Source organism: Carcharodon carcharias, chromosome 25, assembly GCF_017639515.1.
Source record: "Carcharodon carcharias isolate sCarCar2 chromosome 25, sCarCar2.pri, whole genome shotgun sequence".
In the NCBI taxonomy this organism is placed as follows: domain Eukaryota; kingdom Metazoa; phylum Chordata; class Chondrichthyes; order Lamniformes; family Lamnidae; genus Carcharodon; species Carcharodon carcharias.
In genome coordinates, this window is record NC_054491.1 from 20,259,245 (window position 1) to 20,280,926 (window position 21,682).

The window sequence follows — 21,682 nt, forward strand, 5'->3', positions numbered from 1 at the left end:
CAGGGAAAGCTTTCCATCCTTTCTTTGAAATAGTGCCATGGGATCTTTTGCATCCACCTGAGGGGCAGACAGGGCCTTGGTTTAGCATCTTATCCAGAAGACAACGCCTCTGACAGGGCAGCACTCCCTCAGTAGGCCACTGGAATGTCAGCCTGGCGTTTCTGCTCAAGTCGCTGGAGTAGGGAGGGAACCAACACCCTTCTGGCTCAGAGCGGAGAGAGAACCATGGCCGGCACTAAGGGCTTCTTTAGTGCAGCTCTCACACTCACCCCTGCGAGCTGAGTTATGTGGGTTCCTCCAGCCTGTGTGACCAATATTATAGTTGTGTCAGTTTGTAACTAATCTCCTGTGGTCACCGAACAAAGATTCACACACCATGGTCTAGGATTTATCTTTATGAAAACACCAGCTTAATCTCACTTATCGCTAGTATTTAATTAGATATGTTGATTAACTGCTGTTAGTTACTCTGTTACGGGTAGGACTCAAGCCCCCAGGTGCTGAAACCAGGTCCCAGCCAGACAGACAGAATGAAAGCCACCTCTTTCTCCTGATTGTATCTATATGTCATCAGTCCACAGCACAAAGCTACTTCAATCTCTGTAAAAGTTATCAATCTCACTCAGAAAGCCTGCAATGGGCACAGAAAGATGCCATATACATGGAGTAGAAGAAAGGCTTGTATTTATATAGCTACTTCCAAGGCCCCAAAATGCTCCACAACCAATTAAACACTCTTGAAGTGTAGTCATTGCTGTAATGTAGGAAACGCAGCACCCAATTTGCACACAGCAAGATCTCACAAACGGTGATGACCAGATTATCTGTTTTTGTGATATTGGTCCGGGGATAAGTAATAGCTGGGACACTGGGGAGAGAACTCCCCTTCTCTTCTTTTGAGGTCATGCCTTGGGACTGTTCTACATCCACTTCAGAGGTCAGATGGGGGCCTTGGGTTTAATATTCTTCCAAAAGACGCATTCCTGACACTCCCTCAGTACTGCACTAAATTATGTGCTAAAGTCACTGAAGTGGGCCTTGAAACCACGGCCTTTCAAGACTGTAATTTAGCAGGGCCTTTTTCTCTCTATCTAACCCATGCTGTACCTGACCAATGAGTGCTTGATGTTGATCCTGGTCATCCACAATGGAATAATGTTCCACTTTTTACTCTCAGCATCACTCGCCCTGCCATGCAAAAATATTCACAATTACATTACAGAATTTGCTGAGAGCTACCTCAATCCTTATAAATATGTAGCAACTGGACTGGCAATCAGGAGGCCCAGGTCAATGCTCCAGGAACAAGGGTTCAAATCTGACCACGACAGCTGGTGGAATTTAAAATTCAATTAATAATCTGGAATTGAAAGCTAGTCTCAGTAATGGAGACCATGAAACTATCATCAATTGTTGTAAAAACCCATTTGGTTCACTAATGTCCTTTAGAGGAGGAAATCTTACCCGGTCTGACCTACAGCTATGTGGTTGACTCTGAAATGACCTCTGAAACTTGCAAGGCAGTCAGTTCAAGGGCAGTTAGGGATGAGCAACATATACTGACCTTTGCAGCAATGCCCACATCCCATGAAAGAATACATCTTTATAAAAATCTGTGGGTGAGATACCATTGTGACAAGCAGCACGTACTGGCACCATATCCTTTTCTCTTGCACAGTGGGGCCTGGTGTGAATGCAGTGAGAAAGTATTTTTCTTAAGTTGAATTTCATTCTTTCATTGCAGAATATTTATGAGAATTATTTGCCAGAGCACGTTCAACCATCTGCAAACCGCAACTCACAAGGGCAGTACCTACCGCAACCTTATCCCAACGCAGGAGGACACCAAGCCCCACCTTACCCCGGTGCTGCAGGGTATCCAGCTCAACCTTACCTCAATGCAGGAGCAGGAACATACCAGCCGTATTACATTCCTACTCCAGGCCCTGCACTTCCTCCAACTCAAGTCACCCAGAGTAATGGTAGGCTATCTTATACACGTGCGTGAATGCACATTAGTCTATTTGTGTGTGTTTGTGTATATGTTAATCTTTGTGTTTATGCATGCATTAGTCTGTGGGCATGGATATGTTGTGTGTATTAGTCTGTGTGATTATGTTAGTCTGTGTCTATGAATACATTAGTCTGTGTGTGTGTGTGTGTGTGTGAGTATGTTAATTTCTGAGTGTACAATTCTGTACGTTAGTTTATGTATATGAGAATGTTAGTTGGTATGTGAGTACAATAGCCTGTATTTGTTTCTGTTTCCATGCAAAAGTGTGCTCCTGTATGTTAGTGTGAAATGTTTGTGTGTCCATAATTGAATGTGCACCTGCTTGTAAGGTTGTGCATGTGTTTAAGTCTATGTGAATGTGTGTGAATGTGTGTATTTTAGTGCCTAAATGTAAGTATGTGTTTCTGATTATAGCTGTGTACATGTTACTTCCTGATAGTGAATGTATATATGTGTGAATATGTGTACGCCTGGTTGAGTTTGTGTACATAATAGTAGTTATAAGTAGTTATAATGGGGGACTTTAATTATCCACTATCGACTGGGATAGTAGTAAAGAGCAGAAAAGAGAAAGCGTTCCTACAGAGTGTTCAGGAAAATTTTCTACAGCAGCACGTTTCCAGTCCAATGAAAAAGGAAGCACTGCTAGAGCTGGTTCTTGGGAATGAGATGGGACAAGTGGATAAAGTGTCAGAAAGAGAACATTTAGGAGACAGCGATCAATGTATTATAAGATTTAGGTTGACTATGGAAAAGGACAATGGACAACCCAGTGTAGAAATAATTAACTGAGGAAAGCCAACTTCAGTGGGGTAAGAGTGGATCTAGGCCGAATAAACTGGAGTCAAAGCTTGTCAGAAAAATGGTCGCTGAACAGTGAGCTTCCTTCAAACAAGAGACAGTTCAGCTACAGTCAAGGTATAGTCCCTCAAAAGGGAAAGGAAGGGCAAACAAATCCATAACTATCTGGAATACAAAAGAGATAGAAATTAAAATAAGGAAGAAAAAGTGAGTTTATGTCAGATGTCAGGTAGAAAATACAGTTGAGATCCAGGCTGAAGATAGAAGGTTTAGAGGGGAGGTGAAAAAGCAATTACAAAAAGCAAAGAAGGAGTATGGAAGTAGACTGGCAGCTAACACAGAAGGGAATCCCAAAGTCTTCTATAGGCATATGAATAGGAAAAGGGCAGTAAAAGGTGGAGTAGGGCCGATCAGGGATCAAAAAGGGGATTTACATATGGAGGCAGAGTGCATAGTTGAGGTTTTAAATGAAATACTTTTACTTAAAAGACATCTGTCTTTACCAAGGAAGAAGTTGCTATTCAGGACATAGTGAAAGAGGAGGTGATTCAGACACTAAAAGGGTTTAAAATTGTAAAGGAGAAGGGATAGAATAAACCATCTGCCTGTACTTAAAGTTGATAAGGTCCAAGGACTGGATAAAATGCATCCAGGGATACTGAGGGAAGCGAGAGTGGAAATTGCAGAGAGTGGAAATTATGGCAATAGCCATAATTTTTCAGTGTTTCTTAGACTCAGGGGTGGTGCCAAAGGGCTACATTGCAAATGTCACACCCTTGTTCAAAATAGAGTGTAAATGTAAGCCCAGCAACTATAGGCCAATCAGTTTAACTTCAGTGGTGGGGAAACTTCTAGAAACAATAATTCAGGACAAAATTAATAGCCACATTGACAAATGCAGGTTAATTAAGGAAAGGCAGCATGGATTTCTTAAAGGAAAATTGTACTTAACTAAGTTGATGGAGTTTTTTGAAGAGGTAACAGAGATGGTGATGAGGGTAATGCTGTTGGTGTGGTGTACATAGGCATTTGATACAACAGCACCCAACAAAACAACAGACTTGTGAGCAAAGTTAAAGCTCATGGAATAAAAGGGAAAACAGCAACATGGGTACAAAATTGGCTGAATGACAGGAAACAGCGAGTGGTGGTTGATGGATGTTTTTTGGGCTGGAGGAAGGTTAGTAGCGGAGTTCCCGAGGGGCCAATGTTGGCCAGTATTCCCATTCAAAAGGGAATATATATTAATGACCTAGATTTTTGTACACAGGGCACAAATTCAAAGTTTGCGGAAGATACGAAACTTGGAAACATTGCGAACTGTGAGGAGGTTAGTGTAGAACTTCAAAAGGACATAGACAACTTAGTGGAATGGGTGGACAGGTGGCAGGTTTAGTTCAATGTGGAAAACAGTGAAGTGATTCATTTTGGTGGGAAGAACATGGACAGACAACATAAAATAAAGGGTACAACTCTAAATGGGATGCAGGAGCTGAAGGACCTGAGTGTATACGTGCATGTACACCCAGGCAGCAGGACAGGTTGAGAGAGTTAATAAAGCATTCATTATCCTAGGCTTTATTAACAGGGGCATTGAGTACAAGAGCAAGGAGGTTAGGTTGAACTTGTAAAGGACACTAGTTTGGACTCAGCTGGAGTATTGTGTACAGTTCTGGGCACAGCACTTTAGGAAGGATGTGAAGGCATTGGAGAGAGTGCAGAATGGTTCCAGGGATGAGGAACTTCAGTTATGAAGATAGGTTGGAGAAGTTGGGTAAAAGCAAAATACTGCGGATGCTGGAAATCTGAAACAAAAACAAAAAGTGCTGGAAAAGCTCAGCAGGTCTAACAGCATCTGTGGAGAGAAAAACAGAGTTAACGTTTCAAGTCCTTCAGAGCTCTGAGGAAGAGTCAAACATATTTCACACACTTTTTCCTCTTTGGGGAATAGTGGGAAGGATTCACAGGCTGAGTATCAGCCCGTTGAACCACATTATGAACACCCCTTTCTTGGTCAACAGGTTCCTGACATGGGACTTGAACCTGGAGCATCTGGCCTAGAGGTAGGGACACCAGCATTGCACCACAAGACCTCTATTTTGATGATGTACGGTGGGAGGATGAAGCAGTGGGCTGAATGGCCTGTTTCAGTGTTGTAAATTCTATGTAATTTTGCTGGGCAGTAGTTGCCCTTGATGGACTTATGGATGAACTTCCATGGTGATTTTCCCTCTTATCGTTGTAACTTTACAAAGTTTTTCCAGGGTTTTCATGGCACTTACGTCAAATGTATGTCAGATAAACGGGAAACCACCACAGAGGTTCAACCACCCATGTGTGAAATGGACTTGGAATGATTGTTGCTCCTTGGTGTACCTCCCTCATGCTTCTCCACTCTTTCTTTCAGTCCCGCGCAGGAAGCCTGATAAATCCTGTAATCCAAAGAAGAAGACTTACTGTTGTGTTATTTCCCTCTTCTTGATCTTATGCGTGTTGGGCATAGGAGTTTGGATCATTTGTAAGTAACCACAGCAGCCAATGCCATTTGGTGAAATGTGCACCTCTGAGTGGAAGCAAAAGCCACTAAAGGTGGGGGTGTGGGGAGGTGGTGGGGGTAAAATAAAATGTTTAAACTCTAGAGAAAAACTCCAGCAGTCCCACAGATGAACCTAACAGGCATTGTATAATGGCAAAGGACATGAGTTAGGAACGGGGAGGCCATTCAGCCCTCAAGTCTATTCTGCCATTGAAACAGATCATGGCTGATCACAATGCAACACACAATAGCACTCATCTCATTGGCTCGCAAGGGCTACTTACCTTTGTTAATGTAATCAAACTATGTATTATACTTTGATATATTTCGATTTATAGGCACCATATAAATAGAAACAACTAATTTTATGTCTCTTCCAATGACTAAGCAATGCTATTGTGGGGAGCAATCTTCCAATGTGTTGTCTACAGTCAGTTGAGGGATATGACATTTTTTGTATGTTATGGATTCAGGACAATTCACAACCTCATGTTGCAGTGCCAGCTATAACCCAGACCCTGCAACAATCACATGACAGACGATCTGCAAGAATATTTACAGATAGGAGGAGGCCATTCAACCCTTCATGCCTGTTCCACTATTCAATTAGATCATGGCTGATTTGTACCACATCTGCATTTATCCACATTAGTTCCGTAACCTTTAATTGCCTTACTGAACCAAAATCTGTCAACCTGAGTTTTAAAATTTTCAATTACCCCCAGCCTCAACAACTTTTTGGGGGGGAGAGTTCCAGATTTCCACTGCCCTCTGTGTAAAGAAGTCATCACCCCTGAATGGCCTGGTCCTAACATTTATGTAATGCCACCCATTTTCTGGACTCTCCCAGTAGAGGAAATTGTTTCCCTCTTTCTTAACCCTGTTGAATCCTTTAGTCGCATTAAACCTCTCAATGAGATCTTCCCTTAATGTTCTGTGCTCTAGGGAATACAATCCTAGTCTTTGCAACCTGTCCTAAAAACAACCTTTTAATCATGTTCTTTGCATAATCTCCAGGTGCATGTACATCTCCAAGTCTGTTGATTTTAATTGATTAGGTTTTTGTTTTGCTTCCTCCTGCTAGTTAAGTTTATGAAGGACATTCCAACACGCCATCACTGCCCTTCCATGGTGACCACTTGCGATGGAGTCAGTGAGTGTACAGACAAGAGTGATGAACTGGGGTGTGGTAAGATCTCTCAACCATCAGTGATTTAACAACCATGTTCCATTGCAATGAAATTAGATAAATAAACCACTACCTGATTTTGTCTCCACCCCACCCCACCCCACACTGCAGTACGATTCAGTGGGACCGGATCACAGCTAGAGGTCTATGGATGGCAGTCCAAGCAATGGTTACCTGTTTGTTACACAGCCTGGAACAAAGCTTTGGCAAAGAATACGTGTCGACAACTGGGGTACAGAAGGTATGGATGTCAATAGGTTAAAACTAGGGTACCAGAGTTATGAACGTCAAAGGACTATTAATGGGGTATGGGGGTATTAATAGCTTGAAAATTGGGTGTGGGTGGTTTGTGCATTGAGAATCTATAAATTGCCTACAAGAGATAGATAATCAAGTGTCACTCAAAGCAAGAACTTTTTTTGGACCAAATTGGAATATAAAAGTGGCTAGATTGTTTGGTCTTGGTCTTTGTCACATTAACCAATCATCACTGGGAAAATGAAGCAAACTGGTCACTTTGCAGTGCCTGCTGCTGGGAAACATGCATATGTACAAGTTGGTGAAGCCCACTCGACCCAAACACAGCCAACATTCATTGTGTCAGTTTACACGTGAAAATTACTGTAACAAGTGTGGTGGGCACCATTTAGTCTTAACCCCAGCAAGAGGCCATGGCCAGAATTTTCTGCCCCCACCGCAGCAGGTCCCCCCCATTGTCAGATGCAACAAGCTGTGCAAACGTCCATTGACCTCGGTCGGACTGGAAGATCCCGGTGGTGGTGGTGGGGTGGGGGGGGTGGGGGGGGGCGTGCTGGAAAATTCCAGCTCATGTCAATTCTAACGACCTGGACTTCCCAAATGAATTGATTCTGTTGCTAATGATACAGGATACTGAGCCAAGTCAGGGAAATGACATTGAGGCGCAGGTGAGCCATGACCTAATTGAGTGAGATCATGGCCGAACTGCATCTTAAATTCGTCTACCCAACTAAGTTCCATGTCCTTTAGACTCTAGCAAAAATCTATCAATCACTGATTTAATATTAATAATTGAGCTTTTTGTGTGGGAGTGTTTCACACTTCCATCATCCCTTGTGTGAAGAAATGTTTCCAAACTTCTCTCCTGAATGACCTGGCACAAGTTTAAGTTTATGTTCATTTGGCTTGGATTCTTACATCAGCAAAAAAGGTTTCTCACTATCTACAATAACAATTCCATTCTAAATCTCACAAACCTCAATCAAATCATTCCTTAACCTTATATATCCCAAGGAATGCAAACTTAGTATGTGACCTCTCCTCATAATCTAAACCCTGGACCCTTGATAACTTTCTGGTGAGTCACTGCTGGACCCCTTCCAATGCTAATACATCTTTCCTAAGGTGTGGTGTCCAGAGTCCTTCAGTTGTGGTCTAACCAGAATTTTATATCGTAGCAAAGTCTCCTCTCCTTTATACTCTAGCTCTCTTTAATGCTCCGTCAACCTGCAGTGACAGATTCTAAGCAGTAGATTAAAATGAGGAAGGAAGGATTATTCAGGGATGCTAACGGGAACTTTCTCACCCAGAAGAGATTAGAACTGTGGAACCAGTTAGGAAAGTACTTTGAACTTGCTTGAAAGTCCAGAGTTAACTGGGGAAGGAAAGGGCTGACAGTTATGATAGGAGGTGTGGTTAAAATTTAAGTTAGGACTTTTATGTCCTTTCAGCTCTCTCTGTCAGACAATGCTAAGTCACATGGTGTAGAAGAGCATGAGGTGCCAGAAATTTATTTTTTTTCTTTTATCATTTGAAACACTTTTGATGTTATCATCATCCAAGACCCATCATCCAATATGCATTCCTGGTCTGGCAACACCTCAATTTCCCAATTCTGATTCTTGTTTTTTAAATCCATCCATAGCCTCATCCCTCCCTATCTCCATATTCTCATCCAGTCTCACAGCCCTCTGAGATCTCTACACTCCTTCAATTTTCACCTCTTGCACATCCCCAATTTACATCATTAACGACCATGCTTTCTGTTGCACAGGCCGTAAACTCTGCAATTCCCTCCCGAGACATCTCCACCTGTCTTCCGCTCTCTCCTCCTTTAAGAAGCTCTTAAAACTGTCATAGGTAATCTCTGCTAATGTTTCCTTATATGGATTTGTCAAATTTTGATTATTAATGAATTTGTGAAGCACTTTGGAAATGTTTCCACTCATGGGGAAAAGCAAAATGAGGGGCTATCATTGTGGAGTAGTCACCAACAAACCCAATAGGGAATTCGGAAAAAACTTTTTTTTAAATCTGAGAATGGTGAACATTTGAAGCAAATGGTATAGGTGCGTGTAAGGGGAAGGTAGATAAGTATATGAGAGAGAAGAGAGTACAAGGATAGGTTGATAGATTTAGATGTGGAAGGATGGGAGGAGGTTTGAGTGGAGCATAAACACCGCTATGGACTGATAGGCTGAGTGGCCTGCTTCTATCCTGTATATTCTATGTAATTGTAAATTTTACTATGTCAAAGGCATTATATAAATGCCATTTTTTGTTGTAACTAAGAGGGACTGCAATATTTTATAGGAAGGGGACATGGCAATGTCTTGCCTCCTGAGCCAGCAATGTTCAACTTGTGTAATTGTTTGACAGTTTTTACCAGACTGGGAAAACGACCGAAGAGCAGTCTACAAGCCTTGTGATCAACTCAACAAAGCAAGGGACCAAAATCCAAGGTCTCCTGAGCAGCAGGTACGCCAGTGGATATTAAAGCGAACAAGGATTGGGGCTCAAGGGCAGAGCTGTAGAGGTTTGGGAGAAGCTTTTCTATATCAAGAATGGAGTATTACTGTAAGTTAAAAGAATTAACAGTTCACATCAGTAATCACAAGAGGTTAAGTTATCCCCATGAGCATCCCAACAGGTCAGGAGAGTGGGACTTGAGCCCCACAGAGACGAGGAGAGCACTGGGCTCGTGTGGGACTGAGCCTTACAGATAGCAACCAGTTTCAGTACCAGTTTCTGTTTGTAGTGCAATAGGTGAAGTTCACTGAAACAGTGCTCCCAGTGATCTCAGAGGCTTTGTGTGTGTGAGTCCAGGATAAGGTGGCAGACAAGGGTTAGACTACATTCTGTGACCGCCCTCCTCACTGTCCACGTTTGTACATAAAGATCGAACATGAGACTGAGGTAGATAACTGCAGCCCATTGAACTGAAATCCAGGAGAATCAGTTCCTCCAGGAGAGGAGGAGAGGAAAAGGGGAGAACAGTATTGGGGAAGTAATCAGATTCCTTCTTATAACAGACATCTTGGCACAGTTTGAATTGGTGTTATCTTTAGGGTGCTCAAAAATGATTGAACTTGATTTTCATTTCGGTTAAAAGAATCCAAGGCTACATCAGGCTGATTTGCAAGGACCTTTCTCTGTGATTTTGATCTGTAATGGCCTGTTCATATGTTTTGCTGATTTAATGAGCAGTCCTTGTGTTTCAGCCCCGGATGTACCACTAAAGATACCGTCTCTCTCAAATGCATTGGTAAGATTAATTCTACATTTGTGTTTATTCTAGAGTATCAGTGCTGGAGAATTGGGTCCGTTCGGGCTTTGAAGTACAGTGCTAGCATCAAACACTCCCAGGACAGGTACTGCACAGGGTTAGATACAGAGTAAAGCTCCTCTACACTGTCCCCATCAAACACTCCCAGGACAGGTTCAGCACAGGGTTAGATACCAAGTAAAGCTCCCTCTACACTGTCCCCATCAAACACTCCCAGGACAGATTCAGCATGGGGTTAGATACCAAGTAAAGCTCCCTCTACACTGTCCCCATCAAACACTCCCAGGACAGGTTCAGCACGGGGTTAGATACCAAGTAAAGCTCCCTCTACACTGTCCTCATCAAACATTCCATGGACAGGTACAGTATGGGGTTAGATACAGGGTAAAGTCCCTATACACTGTCCCCATCAAACACTCCCAGGACAGGTACAGCATGGGGTTAGACACAGAGTAAAGCTCCCTCTACACAGTCCCCATCAAATCCTCCCAGGACAGACACAACACGGGGTTAGATACAGAGTAAAGCTCCCTCTGCGCTGTTCCAACCAACACTCCCAGGACAGGTACAGCACTTGGTTAGACACAGAGGGAGACTCCCTCTAAACCTCTAAACCCAGCAAGCACCTGCCACAAGGGCGGGTATTTAATTCCATATGTGATTCTAAGCTAAATGATTGTTGAACGGAGGCTCATCCTCAATGAACATGAACTCTACTGAGGGCCACAATGAAGGGACATGTGTCCCAGGTTGTATTATGTACAATCTCCTGGAATATTGCTTCAATTTGGAAAGATCTGTCTGAAAATCCTGGCTGCATTTAACCCTATTGATTGTAATAGGAAAAATCTCTGACAACAATGAATAAAAACAAGCTTTTTAATGAACATCATTTTGAATACAATCTCTTTGCATGTGTGTAGACTGTGGCAAGAGGATCAAGACCGCATCACGAATCGTGGGTGGAGTGCCAGCCCAATTGAGCAAATGGCCTTGGCAAGTTAGTCTCCACTACAAGTTACGGCACGTGTGTGGTGGAACCATCATCTCGCAGGACTGGGTCATCACTGCAAGTCATTGCTTCTTTGAGTGAGTAAGACTCCGGGGTCTTTTTGAAGAGACAACAGTGATGTTAGCCCTCAGCCATAACACTAGCAGTAGTCCAAAGGGCATTGTTGAGGTGGCGAGAGGGATTTTTGGGGGCTAAGGAAAGATCCAAGGTAATCTTGTGGGGGCTGGACGTGCACTACAGGGGATCTTAATAAAACTTTTCAAACTTATCTTTCTAAGCCTTTTCTGGCGCTCAGTCCAGTTTGTGGTACGTCTAGCCTGGTGGGGGTGACATCACTGATACTTCACCCCCCATTCAGACCTTGAGCTAAAATAGCATATTAGGCCCCAGTGATGTGATTGGGGTGTACAGAGGAGCTGACAGGGTGGGGCTGTGCATCCTCACTGCTTCCAGTCAGCCAGATCAAGAAAGAAAAGGAAGGTGAAAGACAGTCACTAGGCTACAGAGAGGAAGTGAAAATCTTTGCCCTTTGTGTCTGTAACTGATCTTCATTTGATTCCAGGGATGATAGCTATAAGCCGTCTAACTGGAAGCTGTTCAGTGGTTTCATTTCTCAATATCAGCTCCTTGGAGCCACTAGAAGTTACGTCTCAAAAATTGTCATTCACAATAGCTACGACTCAGACACCGAAGATTACGACATTGCTCTGTTGAAGCTCAAGAGCCCTTTGCAGTTTACAGGTAATGTCACGTTGAGGATGCTTGGCCCTTACCAATGTCTTCTCTGTTACCATTATTATAAACTCTGGACTAATAAAATACTGCAACATGACACATCCACAGGCACCAGATTTTTACACAAACCTCTGAAGTCTCATTTACAATATGCCCATCCCCCTGAATCGATTGGATTCCTGGGACAAAATTCATGCTTGTAAATATTTTCCATTCCCATGAAGCAGACTGGTGTTAGTGCTGCTGAACCGACTTTCTTGTAGTCATCTTTGACACTAATTCAGGTGCAGCACGGAGTTAGATACAGAGCAAAGCTCCCTTTACGTTGTCCTCATCAAACACTCCCAAGGCCGGTACAGCCTAGGGTTGGATACAGAGTAAATCTCCCTCTAGACTGTCCCTATCAAACACTCCCAGGACAGGTACAGCACGGGGTTAGATACAGAGTAAAGCTCCGTCTACACTGTCCCCATCAAACACCCCCAGGACAGGTACAGCACAGGGTTACATATAGAGTAAAGTGCCCTATACCCTGTCCTCATCAAACACTCCCAAGACAGGTTTGCCACAGGGTTAGATACAGAGTAAAGCTCCCTCTACACTGTCCCCATCAAACACTCCCAGGACAGGTACAGCACGGGGTTAGATACAGAGTAAAGCTCCCTCTACACTGTCCCCATCAAATACTCCCAGGACAGGTACAGCACGGGGTTAGATACAGAGTAAAGCTCCCTCTACACTGTCCCCATCAAACACTCCCAGGACACGTATGCCACAGGGTTAGATACAGAGTAAAGCTCCCTCTACACTGTCCCCATCAATTACTCCCAGGACAGGTCCAGCATGGGGTTAGATACAGAGTAAAGCTCCCTCTACACCGTCCCCATCAAACACTCCCCAGGGCAAATACAGCTCATGCAAGATATAGAGAAGCTCTCTTTGTGTGTGGGAGCATGTGCCTGTGCGTGGGAGTGTATGTGTGTGTGAGACTTGGGTGTATGAAATCATTTTGATTGCTTGACATTGATTTTCGTGCTGTGACAGAGTTTAATATTTTACAGATAATGTCAAACCTGCCTGTTTGCCAACCTATGATCAACAATTTCCTGAAGGGATGACCTGTTGGATAACCGGCTTTGGCTATACACGTGAAGGTGCAAGTAAGTAAAAGTCTGGCTGTTGGTGGGTCAAAAGATTGTTGTGGGTGGGTTACCCTTCCATGGTGTCCTATTGCTGGAGCTTGCACAGAATCAATCACTTCCACTTAACACCTGTATACATGAACTTGAATTCAATGAGACAAACATTATCCTCAAAATAAAAACAGAAAATGCTGGAAAAACTCTGTTTCTGTGTTTTTATCCTAGATTTCTGGCACCCGCAGTATTTTGCATTTGTTTTATTGCCCTAAAAACCTTGTTGGAAAATTCATGGGCCCCTGACATCGCGACAGGAAAGTGCTACATTTCCTGTGGGGTTGCTGTAAAAATCTTGTCCCTTGTCATCTTCATTCGATCAAGACCTTAATCTTACAAAGAAGTGAAATTTTTGTTATACAAAATCCTCCCTTTTAGACCAGTGGTTGAAGCCTCTGGGTCATGTCAATGTCATCAGTACTTCACTGGCAAAAAAATAAGTTGAGAACTTTAGTTGTAAAATGTCTCCACATCAAAGTAAAGGTGACTGGGTAGATTTTTAGCTCCTGTCCTCTCACTCTCTGAGATCTCTGCGCTGCTCCAGTTCTGGCATTACGAATATTTCCAATTTTAATTGCTCCTCCACTGGTGGCTGTGTCTTTAGCTGTCTGGGCTCTAAGCTCTGAATTCCCTCCCTAAACCGCTGTGATTCACTGCCCCTTTCCTCTCAAGATGTTCCTTAGATTAACCCTATGACCAAGCCTTTGGTTACCTGACCAATTATCTCTTGCTGTTGCTTGATGTTAAATTTTGATTAAAAGCACCCTTGAGATGCTTTACTATGTTAAAGCCCCTATGGAAAACCACATTACTGTTGTTGGTAAGTGGCAGCAGTTCAAGTGGGTATGGTTTAAATTTCAGAAGTTGTTGGACAGGTCACCCTGAAACTGTACCGTCTACTTCAGTGTCAGGGCTGAGTAGTGAATCCCATCATGACATCCTGACCTTAACCATCTGTGCAATGCATTTCAGATTTAATTTCAAACATCCTTCTAGAAGCTTCCATCAACATCATCGGCAGCAACACTTGCAACCAGAGAAGCTATTACAACGGAGCAATAACACAGCGTATGATCTGTGCTGGAAAGCTCTCTGGGGGAGTTGATTCTTGTCAGGTGTGTGACTATCAGAAACCAGGACATCACCCTCTCACCTCTGGAGCCCTGGCTTGGAATTGGTTCAGATCGATGGGCTAGGCACCTGCTCTGTGTGCAGCAAAGGTTCCAAATGAATTGAATCTGAGGAGTGCCTCAACCCTAATTGTGTTGCCTATTATCATAACTACCTTCCAATGGGTAGCCTTATCCACAGAGATGGGCATGCTGTAAAATGCTAACTCATGTATTATTAGGAGGGGTGGGAGGATGTCTTGAGGGCTGGGGGGCACAGATTATCTTTCTGACTGGAAGATGGCATCTCTGAAAGTGCAGCACTCAGTACTACACTAGGCTGCCAGCTAGATACTTCTCAAGTTTCTGGGAGTGGGAAAGGTACATCCTTCAAACGCAAAGACAAGAGTGCTCTCCACTGAGCTAGGCTGGCACTCCCTGCAAGCTCCAAGGCTTTGCACGGGGATTGTGATCTGTGCTCCAACCAGCTTTCATCTTCGCTGTAAAACTTTTCTCTTTAAACCCTAGGGTGACAGTGGGGGGCCTCTTGTATGTGAAGTATCTGATACCTGGTACCTGGCAGGAGTTACAAGCTGGGGGATTGGCTGCGCTCGGATAAACAAGCCTGGTGTTTACGCCCGGGTGACGCAACTCACTGACTGGATCTTCACACAAATGGAGGTAATGATGATGCTCACTTTTATAGTTACTGGAGAAAATATTTTGTGACCAGAACAACTCTTAACAGTAAGAGCTTGCATTTTAGTTCCACCTTTAATGTGGGGAAATGTCCCAAGGTGCCCCACAGGAACGTAATCAGACAATAGTGGAGCTGAGGAATTCAGAGAGGCCAGCGAGGGGCATGGAGATCTCAGAGAGATGTAGGGCAGAGAGGTTGAGAGGGGGAGAAACCATGGAGGGATTTGAAGACATGCAAAGAAACTTAAAATTGAGGTGTAACCAACGTAGGCCAGTAAATACAGAGGTTGAGAAGGGGACATGGTGTGAGCTAAGAGGACATTAGCAGCAGAGATTCAGATGAGCTCAAGTTTATGCCTGTAAGAAATAGGAGCAGGGAAAGCCGTTTAAGGATCTCGCTCCAGAATTTCTTTATTTTAACTTTATTTTATGATGAAGTTGGGAGATTCATAAAGTCATTCCACAGTGCCAGCTTTAGGTTAGAGTCTGTAATGTTTTGCTCTAGGGGTATACATAGGAATGGGAGGAGGCTATTCAGTCCCTCAAGCTTGTTCTGTGCCATTCAGTTAGATCATGGCTGATCCCTTTGTACCTTTACCCAATCAAAACAAATTTTATTCTCAATTTTTACATGGCCTGTTTTAACGTTAAATATTGACATAAATGTGTGACCAAAAATCACAATGAAAGGAAGGCCTTTATAACATAGTAAATAAGCAAGCCCACTATCTGTGTCATTAATTTGGCAAATAAGTGAAGGTGATATGATGGTCATCTGTGATGAAGGGCTGTGGAAGTCAGGGGTCAATCAGGGAAATGGATAATCAGAAGCTTAGGCCATTAGATTTCAAACAGAGGGTCAACACTGAAACCTAGGTAGTTCATGGGGTGAATCCAGGCCATCTGATTGCACTATTTTCCCATCCATTGACTTACAACAACAACTTGCATTTACATTGCACTTTTAACATAGTAAAATGTCCCAAGGCACTTGACAAGAGCATTATAAACACCAAGCCACCTAAGGAGGTATTAGGCTAGGTGACCAAAATGTTGGTCAAAGAGGTAGGTTTTAATGAAGATCTTAGAGAAGGAATAGAAAGGATCAGGGAGGCAATTCCAGAGCTTGGGACCTAGGATAGAGGTCACTAACAGAATCGGTATTTGTGGGAATGTGAAGGGGAAGGATCCTCTGCACAGAAAGATTTGGAAATCACTGTAATGTGAGATCACCATAGTCTGTAGTGAGTTTCTTTTGGGTATTATTTTGTGTGGTTCACTCATTGCCAATCTGTAAAGATGGGACTATTTTATAAACAATGGGAAATTGAGTGTTTAAAACATAAACTATTGAGTAGTATTCTCCTCAGGCCTAATGTCTTTTATTTGATTTTTTTCAGGCTAACAGAAACTAATGAAAAGGATGGGCACTGACCACACAGACTAGTGCGATCAAGGTTGTTAGCTCTGGTCTATACTGCTTGTCTAAAAGACTGACATTGGGGAGGCTGGTTTCTCTCATTGCTTATTAAAGCACTGGAAATGTTTATTAAAAAAGAGAGACAGTAGCTGTGCAAAATATAACTTTGCTAATCAATGTAGGGATTAGTTATTCATTTATCAACAGGTAACCTCAACCTGATCTTCAGATCTTTCTTGTGCAGTGTTCCTCCATTTTAAGTTACTGTATTGTATACGTTCCCTCAGATCCTCACTGTTTACGTGGGTAGTTTTCATATACTCTATGTGTGCACTGGCTTCGTATTCCTTTCAGAAGCCCCAATAGAGATTTTCAGTTTGAGATACAGGGATAGAATCTCTGCTTTGGGCGCAACTCAGGGGAAAATTGCACCCAAAATTGCACCTCTTTTGAGAAGTGTTTAATTTCTTGGACTTTCCCTCAAACCCACTTGCACATTGCCAAACACAAAATCTGCCATGTCATTCTAAAAAAACGTTTGCTTTAAAAATATTGCTTTATATATTTGGGTGGTAACTTGTTGCAATTTAATTAGTTCAACTGAAAATGTGTTCATCACCAAACAAATCATTTTTAATCAGTGTTTGTCCACCAGCTGCAAGTAACCTGATTTTAAATGACTAAATATGGCTTTAAAAAAAACAGAACTACTTGCTCATCACTTTGGGATACAGTAATCAGTTCCTTAGTAATATTTTTTAAAGAAATACTTTTTAAAGCTTTTAAAATGTGCCCTTAGTGTTCTTGTAGTCAAAAGAACCCGCTTGATTTTTACAACCTGCTCAAAACCTCATCGTAGTGACAATTTGATCGAGGTGTGGACAGGGTCAGACTTCAGGTGTGCTGTTTGTTAAACTAACGTGAAAGATTGCAGAAACTCAATTTACACTTAAAATTCTGCAACATTTTGTGCGAGTGACACGGATTTCAGGTGAAATGCACCAAAAAAACAACAGTGGCGACTAACAAGAAACGTAAGAATAGGGGGAGGCCATTGAGCTAACATGGACATTTTGACATGTCATCCGGCTGTTAACATTTGGATAGAATCATAGAAAGTTTACAGCACATAAAGAGGCCACTTGGCCCATCATGTCTGTGCTGGCTGGATGATGATAACACTAGTATAATTAAGCTATGCAAGTGAGACTACTATGGGTGAGGACAGAATCATAGGAACAGGAGGAGGCCATTCTGCCACTCAAGACTATTCTGCCATTCAGTGAGATCCTAGTTGATCTGTATCCTAAGCCCATTTACCTATCTTGGCTCCACATCCAGCGAAAATCTATCAATCTCATATTCAAAATTATCAATCGAGCTATAGCATCTACACTGTTACCACATTTTGCATAAAGGAGGGTTTAATGTCTTTCCTGAATGACCTAGCTCTGATTTCTATGACAACCCACTCTCCCCAGGTGAATTCAACTTTCTATGGGTGTAGGTAGTGCCCAGAGTTATGAAGAAGGGATGCAATTCAGTTGTTCTGTGTTTGGTTATGTGAGTCTGGTAATTGATCTATGCTCACGGTGCTTGTGTGGGCACAGACCAAAGTAAACAGGCATTACCGAAGCTCCTAGAAGCTGAGCTGTAAGCATGAGTGCGGACGTTTTGTGATTGCAGAGATATTTTAAAACTCTCGTGAGTAAACCTGTTGCACACTTTTAGAAACTAGCGTCATCTCTGCATGCTCTGAGATATATAAAATAGACAAAGATATTGCACGATGTTTGTTAAATGTTTTTGAGGTATTTCCCTATTCTCTCTGATCACTGAAGTACAGAAAAATAGCTAATGTTTCTTAAAAGTAAAGGGAGGAGGAATTAGATGGTTTAAGCAATGGAAGTTGAGATCTTGACTTTCAAACATAGTGTAAAGAGCGCTGAACTACATTCAGTGATGGCCAATAACCCTCGGAAAGCAATAACTGGAAAGAACAATATAGTTGAAATGAATCCAACCAAACTTGAAAATTGACATAAATCTGATTTATTATAATTATTAAGATGGTGCTTGAATTATATTTTTCTCTGAAAATAAAGTGAGATATATTTTCATTCGTATTTAATGGGACTTTTGGTCATCAATGAGAAGATGTGAAAATGTTGTCCAGATTTATGCCAGTAAGAACAAAGCATGTTCCGTTCCTTACAAAAACAAAAAAAGCTGGAAAAACTCAGCAGGTCTGACAGCACCTGTGGAGAGAGAAACAGAGTTAACATTTCGAGTCTGTATGACTAGAGCCATACGCACTCGAAGCGTTAACTTTGTTTTTCTCTGCACAGGTGCTGTCAGACCTGCTGAGTTTTTCCAGCTTTTTTTGTTTTTGTTTCAGATTTCCAGCATCCGCAATATTTTGCCTTTATGTTCCATTCCTTAAGTTGTTATTCTCTCTGTCCTTTGTCTCAAAAGAAAGCCTAAGTCTCTGGCCATGCTACTGCTCCTAGGCCCTTTGGCAATGCCTATATTAAACTTGTGAATGGCCTTCTACTGTACTAATGGGCCATTCAGCCCATCAAGCATCTTCCACTATTTAATTAGGTCATGATTAATTTGTATCTTAACTTTACTTGCTTTGGTACCATAATCCATACTGAAAAGAAATCTATCAATCTCAACTTTGACATTCTCAATTGACCCTCCGCCACTATAGCCCTCACCCACCCCACCATCCTCAGTAGCTTTTTGGGAGAGAAATTCCAGATTTCCACTACCCTTTGTGTGAAAAGATGCTTCTTGACATGGCCGCTGTATAGCCTAGCTCTAATTTTTAGGTTATGCCTCCTTGTTCTTGACTCCTCTCACACTCACCAGTGGCAACAGTTTCTCACAATCTATACCCTAACAAATCCTATAATCATCTTAAACATCTCAATTAGATCACCCCTTAGTCTTTTATACTCAAAGGAATACAACTGTAGTCAATACAACCTGGATTCATAATTTAACCCTTTTAGACCCAGTATTATTCTGGTGAATCTATGCTGCCCTCCTGAGTACATCCTGAGCGCAGAACTAAATGCAGTATTCCTGATGGGGTCTAATCAGAGCATTAGACAGCTGTAACATAACTTCCATCCCCTTGTATTCCAGCCCCCATACTTTAAAGGCCAATATCCCATTAGCTTTTTGAGTTTTTTTTTGTACCTGTCCACTAGTTTTTACTGATTTCTGTATTTGGATTCCCAAATCTCTCTGCTCCTCCACAGTTCCTAGCTTTTCAACATTTAGGTAGTCCTCCCTAATCTATTTTTCTCAGATCCAAAGTAACTCTTCTTTCTGGGTTAATTTTGTGGCAATGCTTCTCAAAGCCTCCCACAATGCATGTGTGACTTTGCAAGCTCAAACATGGACTTAGAGCTGTTGTGCTAAGGGAGACATTGCTCTACCGCATGAGCTTGGTGCAAGTAATTGATCATTTCAAACGTTTTGGTGGTGCATGAATATCAAACACAACATGTCGCCATGGTATATAAGATTGTACTCTCTGCTGAATCTCTGACCTCTTACTCTAATTATGGAGGGAGACCGAGATGATGTTGAGTAAATCTATTGGAGATTGGCTCCTACTTCATAGTCACTGATTCCCTTATGGCTGGGAGACTCACCAGCAGAGACAAGGGTACACCTTGTCCAGACTTCCTTCTCCACTGTGAGTGAGGAGTAGGGAGGAGTACTATGCTTTCCACCTTGGCCTGCACTCTGGACTTCTCTCCCTCAATCTCTCTGCCCTCCTTTTTAATCCTGCTTTTAAATCCAACTTTTTGACCAAACTTTTGGTTACCTGTCCTAATATGTCCTTCTTGGGCTGGGTGTCATTTTTTTTGTCTGATTATACTCCCGTGAAGTGCCTTGAAGGGACATTATAGTAATAATGCTATTTATTATTTTGCTACACACAGAGTGTATGTGTTCCCTTGTTGTCTGACATCAGGATGTTTTGTGCATAAAGAGGTGTGTGTTTTCTTACCCATGGAGTGTGTATTCTAATTAAATAATTCAGCAACAAGTTGTGAGTTAAAAAAAAAGTTATTTATTCTCTCACACTTACCCCAAATTAAATGCAACCTTAGATGTACTCAGTCTCACTCACGCACCCCACACATATGCAGATTGGATACAGATATAGATAATGCACTTTTACAGAATGCAGTTCCCTCAGTCTCTTTTACGATCTCTGGTCTCCCATTTGGCAGGCATGTGAACTTTTGAATGGATTCAATGATTGAAAGTTGATGTGATCATGTGATGTAAAGTGAAGTGTTCACAGATTGTGAGGTTTCGTTTGTCAAAGAGCTAGGAGGTTAGTTCTCAGGCGAACTTTAAACTGGAACAGGTTATGTATTTTGCCTAAGATAAAAGCAAAATACTGTCGATGCTGGAAATCTGAAACAAAAACAAAAATAAAAATAGCTGGAAAAACTCAGCAGGTCTGACAGCATCTGTGGAGATGAATACAGTTGACATTTCGAGTCTGTATGACTCTTCATTCTGATCAAGAGCTGTCAGACCTGCTGAGTTTTTCCAGCTATTTTTATTTTTGTTTTTGTTATGTATTTTGCCGACCTGATGTCTCGCGGCTTATTTCCAAGTCTGGTTCACTAGCCGGCTGAGCTGATCTTCTAATGTCTTTGGTGAAACCACCTGCACACAGCTCATAGCTGACCTTTTAAACAGACAAAGAAAAAATGGCTGTCTTTATGTGGCTTTTCACAAGTTCTGTATCTTTTCCAAATGAGGTGTGCTGTTAATGATGATTCCACACCTTGTGTTGTGTGTATTCTAATTAAATAATTCAGCAACAAGTTGTGAGTTTAAAAAAAAGGTATTTATTCTCTCACACTTACCCTGAATTAAATGCAACCTTAGATGTACTCGGTCTCACTCACGCACCCCACACATGTGCAGATTGGATACAGATATAGATAATGCACTTTTACAGAATGCAGTTCCCTCAGTCTCTTTTACAATCTCTGGTCTCCCATGTAGCAGGCATGCGAACTTTTGAATGGATTCAATGATTGCAAGTTGATGTGATGTCAGACCTGCTGAGTTTTTCCAGCTATTTTTATTTTTGTTTTTGTTTCAGATTTCCAGCATCGGCAGTATTTTGCTTTTATCTTAGGCAAAATACATACCTGTATTAGAATACCTCTGAGGTCCATCCAGTCAAGTTTGGGGAATACCATGATGATACAATGGGAGGTTGATAGTGGCCATTCGCTTCCACCTGCCACAAATTGAGTTTTGGCTTTTCTTTTTATCCAGTATGAGACATGTGGAGAGGCAGTCTGGCAACTCCATAGTCTTTTGTGTTGTCTTATCCTTTGACAAAGAAATGTGTGAATTCCCTGGATGGCTGTG

General features: G+C 42.1%; 1 protein-coding gene across 1 annotated transcript in view; it reads left to right on the top strand.

Moving 5' to 3' along the window:
• Positions 1 to 18,381, top strand: part of LOC121269503 (transmembrane protease serine 13-like) — a 33,212-nt gene extending 14,831 nt beyond the window's left edge. The window contains exons 2-13 of the mRNA XM_041174103.1: positions 1,745 to 1,982; positions 5,223 to 5,333; positions 6,436 to 6,540; positions 6,652 to 6,781; positions 9,178 to 9,276; positions 10,020 to 10,063; positions 11,008 to 11,173; positions 11,659 to 11,837; positions 12,893 to 12,991; positions 14,000 to 14,142; positions 14,665 to 14,817; positions 16,236 to 18,381. Coding sequence (XP_041030037.1) covers positions 1,745 to 1,982; positions 5,223 to 5,333; positions 6,436 to 6,540; positions 6,652 to 6,781; positions 9,178 to 9,276; positions 10,020 to 10,063; positions 11,008 to 11,173; positions 11,659 to 11,837; positions 12,893 to 12,991; positions 14,000 to 14,142; positions 14,665 to 14,817; positions 16,236 to 16,250 — 1,482 coding nt within the window. The 3' untranslated portion in view covers positions 16,251 to 18,381. The remainder of the gene's footprint in view (positions 1 to 1,744; positions 1,983 to 5,222; positions 5,334 to 6,435; positions 6,541 to 6,651; positions 6,782 to 9,177; positions 9,277 to 10,019; positions 10,064 to 11,007; positions 11,174 to 11,658; positions 11,838 to 12,892; positions 12,992 to 13,999; positions 14,143 to 14,664; positions 14,818 to 16,235) is intronic.
• Positions 18,382 to 21,682: the final 3,301 nt, after the last annotated feature.